At 49.7% G+C, this 12,090-nt stretch overlaps 2 protein-coding genes across 2 annotated transcripts; both read left to right on the forward strand.

Annotated features, from left to right (window-relative positions):
• The first annotated feature begins 7,689 nt into the window (after window positions 1–7,689).
• On the forward strand, window positions 7,690–8,996 carry LOC105044334 (wall-associated receptor kinase 2). Its single transcript, XM_010922186.3, has 2 exons — window positions 7,690–8,608; window positions 8,724–8,996. Exons 1-2 carry the CDS (start codon window positions 7,741–7,743, stop codon window positions 8,975–8,977), a joined length of 1,122 nt encoding a protein of 373 aa, XP_010920488.3. The 5' UTR covers window positions 7,690–7,740; the 3' UTR covers window positions 8,978–8,996.
• Window positions 8,997–9,735: 739 nt separating this feature from the next.
• Window positions 9,736–10,931, forward strand: LOC140856996 (wall-associated receptor kinase 5-like). The gene is made up of 2 exons (XM_073255198.1): window positions 9,736–10,307; window positions 10,376–10,931. Exons 1-2 carry the CDS (start codon window positions 9,736–9,738, stop codon window positions 10,929–10,931), a joined length of 1,128 nt encoding a protein of 375 aa, XP_073111299.1.
• Window positions 10,932–12,090: the final 1,159 nt, after the last annotated feature.

Genomic DNA, 12,090 nt, shown 5'->3' on the forward strand with positions numbered 1-12,090 from the left:
AGGAAGAATTCTTTCAACAACAGGGGTTTAATAACGGGGCTGTCGGGGAAGCTATTCTACGTGCGAATCTCGGGGCAGCAAGGCGGGGTGATACCGGTCAAGAGGGCAGAATAGACGTCACAAGCCATGACGGGATCCTTGATGCCGTCGGGGCCGAGAGACCAGAGGCGGTCGGCGTTGACGGTGGGGCAGTAGAACTTGTTGCGGGGGCGGTGGAAGTAACGCATGCCGACCTTGCCGGAGCGTCTCGGGTGGCGGCCGTCGTTGCCCCCTCCGCCTCCGGGGATCTACCCCACCCCTTTTCTGCCAAGGTTGGGACCTCGGGAACAGAATGAGGTGAGATGGGCGAGAGCTGTTACACGCACTGGAGCATGCGATTGAGAAGGATAGAGACGGAGTTCGTAGCTCGGAGCGGTCTCCGGTTCGTCCTGCCCGGACCGTGCCCGCGATACTTGCGATGACGTGTATCTTCTTTTTTCCTGACCCATCGGGTCCTGTAATGTGTACTTCTGTTAAATGAAAAAGTGATTTCAGTACCTTGTTTGCATCTTGTGTTAAATAGTTGTCTGCCGGACTTCTTCGTTTTCCTTTCGTTCTCTTTGTCTGTGTTACGTTGTTCCAAGGTCGTCGGCGACTTTTTCAGTTCACGTGGGGTCGTCATTTGCCGAGCTTCTTTTCGGCTTTTGTGTCGTTCGGGGATACCCACTTGTCAGGTTCGCCCGGATTCTTCTCCGCTGAAGTCGGGGCTAAGTTCGGCTCCCTTGATAGTCCGAACGGAGAAGCCCTCCGGGAGTTGGAGTAGCTCGATTCTCGTAAGAGCCAGGGCAGAGTTTTTCTGCAATCAAAGTCATAAGTAAAGTCCGGCTTCCGTAGAAGTCCGGGCGGAGTTGTCCTGTAGCTGTCGTTGGCGGTGGAGCCCGGCTCCCGTAGGAGTCCGGACGAAGCCTTTGTTGCTGTCGATGGCAGGGCCCGGCTCCCGTTGGAGCCCGGGCGAAGCCTTCTTAGCGGCGGAACCCGGCTCCCGTAGGAGTCCGGGCAAAGTTTTCTTTGCGGCGGAACCCGGCTCCCGTAGGAGTCCGGGCGAAGTTTTCCTGGCGTAGGGACCCGGCTCCCGTAGGAGTCCGGGCGAAGTCTTTTTTGCGGGGAACCCGGCTCCCGTAGGAGTCCGGGTGAAGTCTTCTTGGCGGCGGACCCCGGCTCCCGTAGGAGTCCGGGCGAAGTTTTCTTTGCGGCGGAACCCGGCTCCCGTAGGAGTCCGGGCGAAGTTTTCCTGGCGTAGGGACCCGGCTCCCGTAGGAGTCCGGGCGAAGTTTTCTTTGCGGCGGGACCCGGCTCCCGTAGGAGTCCGGGTCTTCCACTTTGCTCATGTCAGGACGAGGTTCTTCTCCTGTTCCTGACAGGGCTGCGGGGGCACATATGGGCGTTGCAAGGCCTCTCCCCCCATCCGGTCTAAAAGAATCGGGCCTTCGACTTTGCTCAAGTTAGGGCGAGGTTCTCCTCCTGTCCCTAACAGGGCTGCGGGGGCACACATGGGCGTTGCAAGGCCTCTCCCCCCATCCGGTCTAAAAGAACCGGGCCTTCGACTTTGCTCAAGTTAGGGCGAGGTTCTCCTCCTGTCCCTAACAGGGCTGCGGGGGCACACATGGGCGTTGCAAGGCCTCTCCCCCCATCCGGTCTAAAAGAACCGGGCCTTCGACTTTGCTCAAGTTAGGGCGAGGTTCTCCTCCTGTCCCTAACAGGGCTGTGGGGGCACATATGGGCGTTGTAAGGCCTCTCCCCCCATCCGGTCTAAAAGAACCGGGCCTTCGACTTTGCTCAAGTTAGGGCAAGGTTCTCCTCCTGTCCCTAACAGGGCTGTGGGGGCACATATGGGCGTTGTAAGGCCTCTCCCCCCATCCGGTCTAAAAGAATCGGGCCTTCGACTTTGCTCAAGTTAGGGCGAGGTTCTCCTCCTGTCCCTAACAGGGCTGTGGGGGCACATATGGGCATTGCAAGGCCTCTCCCCCCATCCGGTCTAAAAGAACCGGGCCTTCGACTTTTATAAGATTGCCCTCTCGTTTTTGATACCGCCTGCTTGAATTGTCCTAAGACAAATGGGCACGCATTTTTTGATTAGGACGAAATCACTGGTAGTACATCCGCAAGTTTTCTGAGCTCCACGGTCGCGGGAGGTCAGCTCCCCCGAGCTCCCTGAGATAATAAGTTCCAGGTCGGACTACTTCCTTGACCTCATAAGGTCCCTCCCAGTTTGGGGCAAGCTTCCCCTGGCTCTGAGGTTGTGAGACAGCAGCTCGTCGGAGCACTAGATCCCCTGCTTTGAATGCCTTGTTCTTCACTCGGGCATTGTAATATCGGGCAACTTTCTGTCTGTAGGCTGCCATTAGAACCTGAGCAATCTCCCGCCTTTCTTCCAGTAGGTCGAGGTTGGCTCTGAGACTTTGCGCGTTTTGGGGTTCGTCGAATGCCACGACTCGTGCCGACGGGAGCTTGAGCTCGATCGGGATGACGGCTTCCGTACCAAAGGCTAGAGCAAAGGGAGTCTCTCCTGTAGGCAACCTCTGGGTGGTCCGATAAGCCCATAGTACATGATAAAGTTCGTCTGCCCAAGTCCCTTTTGCTCTTTCGAGCCTGGTCTTAATCCCCTGCAAAAGGGTTTTGTTTGTTACCTCGGCTTCGCCGTTCGCCTGAGGATGGGCCACTGATGTGAATTTGTGGGAGATGTTTAGGTCTTCACAGAATTCAGCAAATCCGGCTCCCGCGAATTGCCGTCCATTATCAGTGATGAGGGTTCTAGGTAAACCGAACCTGCACACGATCGATTTCCAGACGAAATCCTGCACTTTCGCTTCTGTGATCTTGGCTAGTGGCTCGGCCTCGACCCATTTGGTGAAGTAGTCGATCGCTACATGGAGGAATTTCTCTGACCAGACGCCATGGGAAAGGGGCCAAGAATATCCATTCCCCATTGCGCAAAAGGCCATGGGGTGCTCAAGGGTGTAAGCTCGGTAGCAGGTTGTCTCTGGACGTTGGCGTATCTCTGGCATCGATCACACTTTTTGACATATTCAATTGAATCATGGTGCATTGTTGGCCAGTAATACCCTTGACGGAGTAGCTTGTGGGATAGAGACCTGGCACCTAAATGGCTTCCGCAAGCTCCCTCGTGCACTTCCCATAAAGCGTAGTCAGCTTCTGAGGGTCGGAGGCATCTCAAGAGAGGCAAGGAGTACGATCTTTTGTATAATTTGCCCTCATAAAGGATGTACCGGGAGGCTTGATTTCGGAGTTTCCGAGCTTCTTTCGCATCGTGGGGGAGAATCCCATCTCTAAGATAGGTTATTAGCGGGTCGACCCAGCTGGGCTCATGGTCGATCTCCATTACGAGTCGCGGCTCCTCCGTACTCGGATGCTTTAGAACTTCAAAGAGGATGCCTTTTGGCAATTCGGCCGGAACCGATGTCGCCAGTTTGGAGAGAAGATCGGCTCTGGTGTTCTCTGACCTTGGAATTTGCCTGATGTCGAAATTGCCAAAGGCAGGGATGAACTCCTTCACCTTCTCAAGATATTTGGCCATACTGTCCTCCCGTGCCTCAAAGCTCCCGCTGACCTGCCCTACCACAAGTTGGGAATCGCTGTACACCCGGAGCTGACCTATTTCAAGCTCCTTAGCGATCCTCAACCCTGCGATCAGAGCTTCATACTCCGCTCCATTGTTCGTTGCGGGAAATTCGAAACGCAGAGCGTACTCCACAATGACTCCCTCCGGGCTGGTCAAGATCAGGCCTGCACCCGCGCCTGCCATGTTGGACGATCCATCCACATGGAGGGTCCAAAAGTCATCGGACGAACTGGCTTCTTCATCGGGGGAGTTCGGTTGAGTCCTCAGGTCGTCGATTTTGTTTTGCTCGGGTTCGGCCTCCTCGGGGATGGTGCATTCTACTATGAAATCCGCCAACACTTGGGCTTTTATCGTCGGTCTAGGCTTGTAGTTGATGTCGAATTCTGTGAGCTCGATGGCCCATTTCGCCATTCTTCCGGAGATATCAGCTCGGTGTAAAACCGCCTTGATCGGTTGGTCGGTGAGTAACGTCACCGTGTGCCCTTGAAAGTAAGGTCGGAGTCTCCGAGCTGCAATCAACAAGGCGTAGGTCAGTTTTTCTAATTTAGTATACCTGGTCTCGGCGTCCCTCAACACGCGACTAACGTAGTAGACCGGTCGCTGGACTTTCATTTCCTCCTTAACAAGGACGGCTGCAAGGGCTGTGGGAGAGACCGCCAGGTACAAAAATAATTTCTCCTTGGGCTCGGGCTTTGCCAGCAGCGGGGGTGAGCCAAGATAGCTTTTCAATTCTTCGAATGCCTGTTGGCATTCAGGGGTCCAACAGAAGTTTTTCGGCTGCTTGAGAGTTTGAAAGAAGGGCAGACATCGCTCGGCCGACCTTGCGACAAAGCGATTGAGAGCCGCAACTCTTCCCGTGAGGCACTGAACCTCTTTGATCGATCTTGGGGCAATCATATTTTGGATGGCCGGATTTTCTCCGGATTGGCCTCGATCCCGCGCCCTGATACCATGAAGCCCAGGAACTTCCCCGAGGTTACCCCAAAGGCGCATTTGGTTGGATTCAGCTTCATTCTATACTTTCGAAGAGCGCCAAAGGTTTCTTCGAGGTCGGTGACATGATTCCCGGAAGACCTGCTTTTCACGAGCATATCGTCCACATAAACTTCCATATTTCGGCCGATCTGCTCCTTGAAGATTTTGTTCACCAGTCGTTGATAGGTTGCACCCGCGTTCTTGAGGCCGAACGGCATAACCCTGTAGCAGTAAAGACCGCGATTAGTGATAAAAGCAGTCTTTTCTTCATCTTCCGATGCCATTCTAATCTGGTTATAGCCGGAGAATGCGTCCATGAAAGTGAGAAGCTCATGGCCCGAGGTAGCGTCCACCAGTTGGTCGATCCTGAGAAGGGGGTAGCTGTCCTTTGGGCAAGCTTTATTCAGCTTTTTGAAGTCGATACACATCCTCCACTTGCCGTTTGCTTTCTTGACCAAGACAACATTGGAGATCCATTCTGGATAATTGACCTCCTTGATGAATCCGGCCTTGAGAAGTTTATCCACTTCCTCGGCTATCGCCTTCTGCCTCTCCGGGGCATGACTCCGGATTTTTTCTTTTGTTGGCCGATGTTTAGGGTCGACCGCCAGATGATGTTCCATGACTTCCGTCTCAATCCCCGCATATCCGCCGGGACCCATGCGAAAACGTCCGCATTCCTTCGGAGAAAATCCACGAGATGCGTCCGCACCTCCTCCTCCAGGTTGGAGCCAATTAACACCACATGCTCCGCATTCCCATCATTCAAAGGAATTGGTATTAAGTCCTCGATCGGGCCGCCCCTCTCTTCAGTGAGGTCGTCGCGCGCATCCAACCCGTCGACTGGACAGAGGTCCGCTTGATCGCTTCTTTGCAGGGCAATATTGTAGCAGTGCCTGGCCAGCGCTTGGTCTCCCCGAACTTCTCCAATCCCCTTGTTAGTGGGGAACTTCAACTTCAAATGGTAGGTTGAAACAACGGCCCTAAGGGCATTGAGGCCGGGTCGGCCGAGAATTGCATTGTAGGCAGACGGCACCTTTACCACCAGGAAATTCACCAGGGCTCTGGACTGCTTTGGATGCTGACCAGCGGTCACAGTTAGAGCTATCATTCCTTCCGTCGGAACGGCGTCACCAGTAAACCCTATCAGGGGAGAGCACATCGGTCTTAGATGATCGCCAAGAGTGGCCATTCTCGAATAGGCGCTGTAGAATAAGATGTCGGCCGAACTTCCGTTGTCGACGAGAATGCGACGGACATCATAATTTGCTATGTTCAAGGAAACTACGACCGCATCGTTATGAGGGAATTGGACTTCCTGGGCGTCTTCTTCGGTGAAGGCTAAGGGCTCTTCAACTTTTTGCCGCTTGAGGGGTGCAGCTGATGTGCTGGTTGCCTCCGGCCGGGATTCTCCCGAGATGACGTTGACGAAATCCGGCGAAGGCTGGTCATCCGGTCACCCTTTATCATCAACCATAGCCGGAGGTAGTTGTGCAGAAACCTCACGGGAGGGCATCGAATGAGAAAAAGAGGATTGGGTGCCGGAAAAGATGGCCGAAAGCGGGTCCGTTGAGCGCTCCTTCAAAAACAAGGGTGCTGCGAAGACAGCCGCCCTTCCTCTAGCGCCAATCCTGTTGGTGCAAAAATCCGCTTGCGCCGGAGAAGCTGGAGTTGAGGAAGCCGCGGTCGCCGTCGAGACCTGCAAGGGAAGTCTAAACCGGAGGTGGGGTTGCTCCGGCAAGACCCTCCGACGCTCAAGTCAGTTCTCTGCCTCAACAAGAATGGAGTGCTCGAACGGAGAATTTAGCAGAGTTTTGAGATAAGGCAAAAGAGCTTAAGGAATAACGTATCTGAGTCCCCTCCCTTTTATAGGCGGGGGAAGCAACGGACTGATGGCGACGTCTGTAACCGCCTGGTAGTGGGCCGCCCATGGTCAGGGAAATTGATTGCGAAAGATAATGGAGCAGACACGTGGCCATCATCATATCCCGCCACATAGGGCCTGCTGCAGGTAGTGGGGCGGCGTCCGTTACTGCTAGTTGCCAGCGAGTAGTGGGATCGTGCAGCACCTGCCGCAGGGAGCGGAGCAGCATCATCGCTGTCGACACAGCCTGTCAGAGAGTAGTGGGATCGTGCCGCACCTGTCGCAGGGGGAGGTGGAGCCGCGTGGAATCCGCTACAGGAAGTGGAACAGGATCATGGCAGTTATTGTTATCTGCCAGGGGACACAGATCTGTTGATCAAGGCTCGGCAGTGGTCGGAGTTCGGCCTTTGTAGGAGTCCGGGAGGAGTCTGCTGCGGTTGTAGTCGTTGGCGTCAGGGATGAGGCTCGGCTCCTTTAAGGCTCGGCTCTTTTAAGGCTCGGCTCCCCCTGCAATTGGTACCGAGAGCGGAGCCCGGGCGGAGCTGCAACTGCTGTCGATGGTGGAGCCCGGCTCCCGTAGGAGTCCCGGGCGGAGCCGTTTTGCTGTTGATGGAGGAGCCCGGCTCCCGTAGGAGTCCGGGCGGAGCCGTTCTGCTGTTGATGGAGAAGCCCGGCTCCCGTAGGAGTCCGGGTGGAGCCGTTCTGCTGTCGATTTCGGCTGCGGGTAATTTATACCCAACATATACCATACGCACGATATATATATATATATATATATATATATATATATATATATATATATATATATATATATATATATATATATATATATATATATATATATATAAACACATGTATAAGAAAAAAAAAAACCAAAATACAAATGAAACAAAATTCTACTTGGCCATAAGTCAAGAGAGGATTACTAGCAAATATGGGATGGTTGAGATTGAAAGAGCGACCTCTGGAATTTTAATTCATGTCTTGATCTCACAATCCACTACACTGCGATGATAATGGATGCGATGACCTAAATCATTTCCCAGTTGAATAGGCCAGCCCTGGTGACTTGAGAAAATACCCAGCACATGCCCTTTCGGTTGTAGATGTGATCCTCCTCGTTCCACGTCCCGCTCGATTTGCTCTATATATTTAGTGGCATGCCATGGCTTTGGGAGGACGAGGAAGCATATTGATACATCGAATAAAGAAACAGAGTTACATTATGGGAGAGTACTCCGGGAGAGGGTTGAGAGGAGCAAAGCCATTCACGGGCGCATGGATGGTGTTGTGCCACCGTCTCTTAACAGTACTGCTCACTGCCGTGATGGCGTCGGCATCGGTCAACACACTTCCTCGCTGCCCAGCCACATGCGGCAACCTTAGCATCCCCTACCCATTCGGCATCGGCTCGGCCTGCTCTATGGAAGGCTTCGAGATCACATGTAATGATTCACACACTCCTCCAAAGCCTTTGATGGGCACCGGCAACATAGAGTTTGTTGACATATCGCTGACTCTAGGCCAAGCTCGTGTGTACAAGCACATTGGCTTTAAATGCTACAACGAGACATCCATCACACTCGAAGCAGAGCCCTATATGGACTTGAGGGGCTCCCCATTCACGTTCTCAGACACCCGCAACAAATTCACCGCCGTTGGCTGCCATACCCTCGCATACATGTCAATGAGCTCGCCGGAAAAGACGTATGAAACCGGGTGCCTGGCAACATGCCATGATCCAAGTGATGTTACAAATGGTTCTTGCTCCGGCATAGGCTGTTGCCAGATTCCCATCCCGAAGGGCCTAAACTATTACGAACCAATATTCGACCGTAATTTCAATCATTCCCAAGTTTACCAGTTCAATCCTTGCAGCTATGCCTTCTTGGTGGACGAGGACCGGTACCAATTCAATGCCGCTGATATTATATCGGACAACTTTTTGGATAGAACTGAGATGTTAGTGCCGTTGGTGCTGGATTGGTCAATTGGAGATGAGAAATGCGACGAAGCCAAGCTCAACAAGAGCAGCTATGCATGCCGCAGCGAGCACAGTGATTGTATCGACTCCTCCAAAGGTCCTGGATATGTTTGCAATTGCTCAAGTGGCTACCACGGCAATCCCTACCTTTCCAATGGATGCCAAGGTCTTAAAACTCTCTCTCTCTTTCTCACACACACGCACGCGCACGCGGCGCACACACGCACGCGCGCACGCACATGCCGCCGACTATGGCTAACTATTGTGTTCATCGTTTGCAGACATCGACGAGTGTAAACAACTAGACGAGTACCCGTGTTATGGGAGGTGTGCCAATGTGGAAGGGAATTACAGTTGCACGTGCCCATCAGGGACACGGGGTGATCCTTACAAAGGGAGTTGCCAACCGAAGTTCCCATTGTTGTTAAAGTTGGTTGCAGGTAAGCTTCTTCTCCCTTTGATCAGTAGGAGATATATGTCTAAAAAAAGCCGCTTCCACCACCATTATCCCTTACTGTGGTACATGAATAAGTGATCGATGGCGATGTAATGGATAGTCGGGATCCCTCATAACGAACTTTGCGTCGTCCTTATTCCACCACCGCTTTTAGCAGATGATGAAAGCAGAAATCACACACTCGCCAAGAGGCAGCATAAGAAAGATCATCATGCTGCCAATTTGCCATTATAATAAGAAAATCAGGTTATCGCGGTTAGAGATATTACTACTTGCATCCGTTTGTCCATGTGAAAACTTCTTCAAAAATTCTTGATTAGATATCCTATCCATGTTAATGATGGTTCGGTTTCGTTGATGGTAGGAAAATTTTTAAGGAAATGATTAGGCTTAAGGTCTCATCTCATGATTCATTAAGAAAATGGAAGTACGTGGATAGTATGAATTCTTATACCGATTATTAAAGAGTATGGAATAGTGGATATTAAAAAGTGGAAGTGATAAATTTTAATCCTTTACATTAATTTGTCTGTCAATTGTTTGTCGAGCGCCAAAATTATTCTCTGTGTAAAGTATTTTGAGCAATCATTTACTTAGCTTTTATATCGTTTAACGAGGAATTTTGGGTGAGATTATATCCTGAATTATCTTTCATTCGCAAAAAGGTATTACATGACAACGGTGTATATATGAGTACTCTAGTTTAGTAGGATCAGGTAGCAAAGAAGAATTCATGAAGCCGATCACATACATAGAGGGGATAAAGATTCTTTATGACCACTCTACTTGCTGCTTAGCTATGATCCTGACTTCATAAAGCAAACCGTCAACTAGTTATGGAGCTTCATGTGGTTGCAGGTATTAGTGCCGGCATTATCTTGATGCTCGCAATCAGCGTTTGTATTTTTATGGTTCATCAAGAAAGAAAGCTCGTCAACGCTAAACAGAATTTCTTTTCGCAAAATGGAGGCGTGCTTTTGTATGACAAACTTACAAAGGAAAAGGCTAATGATACCTTGAAGATATTCAAAGAAGAAGAACTCGAAAAGGCCACAAATAAATTTGACAAAAACCTGGAACTTGGGCGAGGAGGGCAGAGCACGGTTTATGAAGGAATTTTGGATGGCATAGGAAGGGTTGCTGTAAAGAAGGCTAGAGTAATTGATGAGAGCCGAAAGGAAGAATTCATAAATGAGATTTTCATACTTTCTCGGATCAACCATACGCATGTGGTTAAGCTTTTGGGTTGCTGCTTGGAGGTGGAAGTTCCCATTTTGGTATACGAATATGTGCCTAATGGAACCCTTGCACATCATATACATCCAAAGAACGGAATTCACCCACTCCCCCTGGATACTCGCCTTCGGATTGCCGCTGAATCTGCAGAAGCTCTTGCCTATTTGCACTCGTATGCATCCCCGCCAATTCTTCATGGAGACGTGAAGTCAACAATATACTTATAGATGATCAGTTTAGGGCAAAAGTGTCAGATTTTGGAGCATCAGTCATAGTCCCCAAGAATGATGCTCAATTTGCTGAATTGATGCAAGGAACTCGTGGTTACTTGGACCCAGAATACTTGCAAACCGGCCAATTAACAGAAAAGAGCGATGTTTACAGCTTTGGTGTCGTTCTTTTGGAGCTTCTAACAGGCAAGAAGGCACTTTACTATGAAGGATCCAAGGAAGTAAAAGTCCTCGCACTAATTTTTATTTCTGCAATGAAAGAGGGCCAACTTTTTGAGATTTTGGACAGTCAGGTCAAAAGAGAAGGTGATATGGGGCTACTTCAAGAATTGGCTGAGCTTATTCAGGAATGTTTGAGTGTGAAGGGAGCAGAAAGGCCCACGATGAAGGAAGTAGCAGAAGAGCTCCACAGATTAAGAAAGCATAAGCAACATCAATGGGTGCAACGCCATTCTGAGGAGACAGAGTGCTTGCTGGATGAATCATCAAATTACTATTCAGCTGAAAAATCTCCAGTTTATAGTTGGGGGAAACGAGCGGTAATGAATATAGAAGCTGGCTGCTGATGCTAGTGTCTCTACAAATCTTCCAGTGATTCTGTCAGTGGGCATATAAATACCAGGAGTATCATGCAAGTATGTTCAGGAATTAAAAAAGTGGAAATACTTAGCGAGGTCATGCATGAGACTTTTCTATGCATTCCATATGGATGACGTAGTTGCAGCGACGACCGAATCTTATCAAAAAGCACACGTTATTCACTTATTGTCCGTTGTAATTCCTTCATTTGTCGTAAGCAGATAATGTTATTTACTTATTGTCCGTTGTAGTTCCCTCATTTGTGGCGAGCAGATATCTTAGCGTTTTTAATATCTGGACATTCTTTAACTGTCTAATGGTTTATTGCTGCCTTATACCGTCCAAACTGATACCTTAGGCTTCCATATTCCCCATTGCATTGGACTGCTCCCTTGATTTTCCTGATCACCACCGTATCTTCTATTTTGAGGCCTAGTGGATCAAGGAGATGGATTTGGATGGGGTTGTTCTGGGTTCATGAGTAAGCATTCGAGAGTCTACAGATCCTAGTGCTGCTTGGGTTCAGAATTTAAAGAGAGTTCGAATGGCTTTGAAAATTTGGTCTTCATCCAAAAGAAACTCGACTAGAGAGATGAAGTTCAAGCATCTCCATGTCATTGGCATTCTTGATAAAAAGGAAGAAAGGACAGACCTCTCATATTCAGAATTTGAGACTAGAAGGATGCTTAAACAATGTTTGGAGGACATTTACCTTAAGGAGGAACTTTTTTGGAAACAAAGATCGAAAATTACATGGCTTAAAGAAGGGGACGGCAATGCTTCCTTTTTTTCATAAAATTGCCTCGAGCGGGAATAGAAGAAATCAGATTATTTCCCTTCTCGATGATGCGGTGGAGATTCTGGATCAAGAAGTCATTCCTCAAAGCTTCATGGATTCTTTAAGCAACTATTTGGGCAAAGAGTTAATTCTTCAATTGAGATCAATGGCACTTTCTCTATGGTGATCCTATAGTGGACCTGAAGGACCTTGTCAAAGATTTCTCAATAGAGGAAGTCAAGAATGCGGTGTTCTCTTGTGGTACGTAGTCTCAAAGCACTGGGCCCCGATGGATTTACTTTTGCTTTCTTCAAGAAATTTTGGAATTCTATTGGTGATGATGTAATGGTCCTCCTAAATGAATTTCA

The sequence above is a fragment of the Elaeis guineensis genome, chromosome 4 (genome assembly GCF_000442705.2).
Source record: "Elaeis guineensis isolate ETL-2024a chromosome 4, EG11, whole genome shotgun sequence".
NCBI classification, from domain to species: Eukaryota; Viridiplantae; Streptophyta; class Magnoliopsida; order Arecales; family Arecaceae; genus Elaeis; species Elaeis guineensis.

Bases quoted from the DNA above. Each gene is read 5' to 3' on its own strand.
- LOC140856996 (XM_073255198.1), top strand. From the start codon at position 9,736: ATGGAGCTTCATGTGGTTGCAGGTATTAGTGCCGGCATTATCTTGATG. The intron at 10,308-10,375 runs GTATGCATCCCC...TGATCAGTTTAG, and splicing joins GCTCTTGCCTATTTGCACTC to GGCAAAAGTGTCAGATTTTG.
- LOC105044334 (XM_010922186.3), top strand. From the start codon at position 7,741: ATGGTGTTGTGCCACCGTCTCTTAACAGTACTGCTCACTGCCGTGATG. The intron at 8,609-8,723 runs GTCTTAAAACTC...CATCGTTTGCAG, and splicing joins CCTTTCCAATGGATGCCAAG to ACATCGACGAGTGTAAACAA.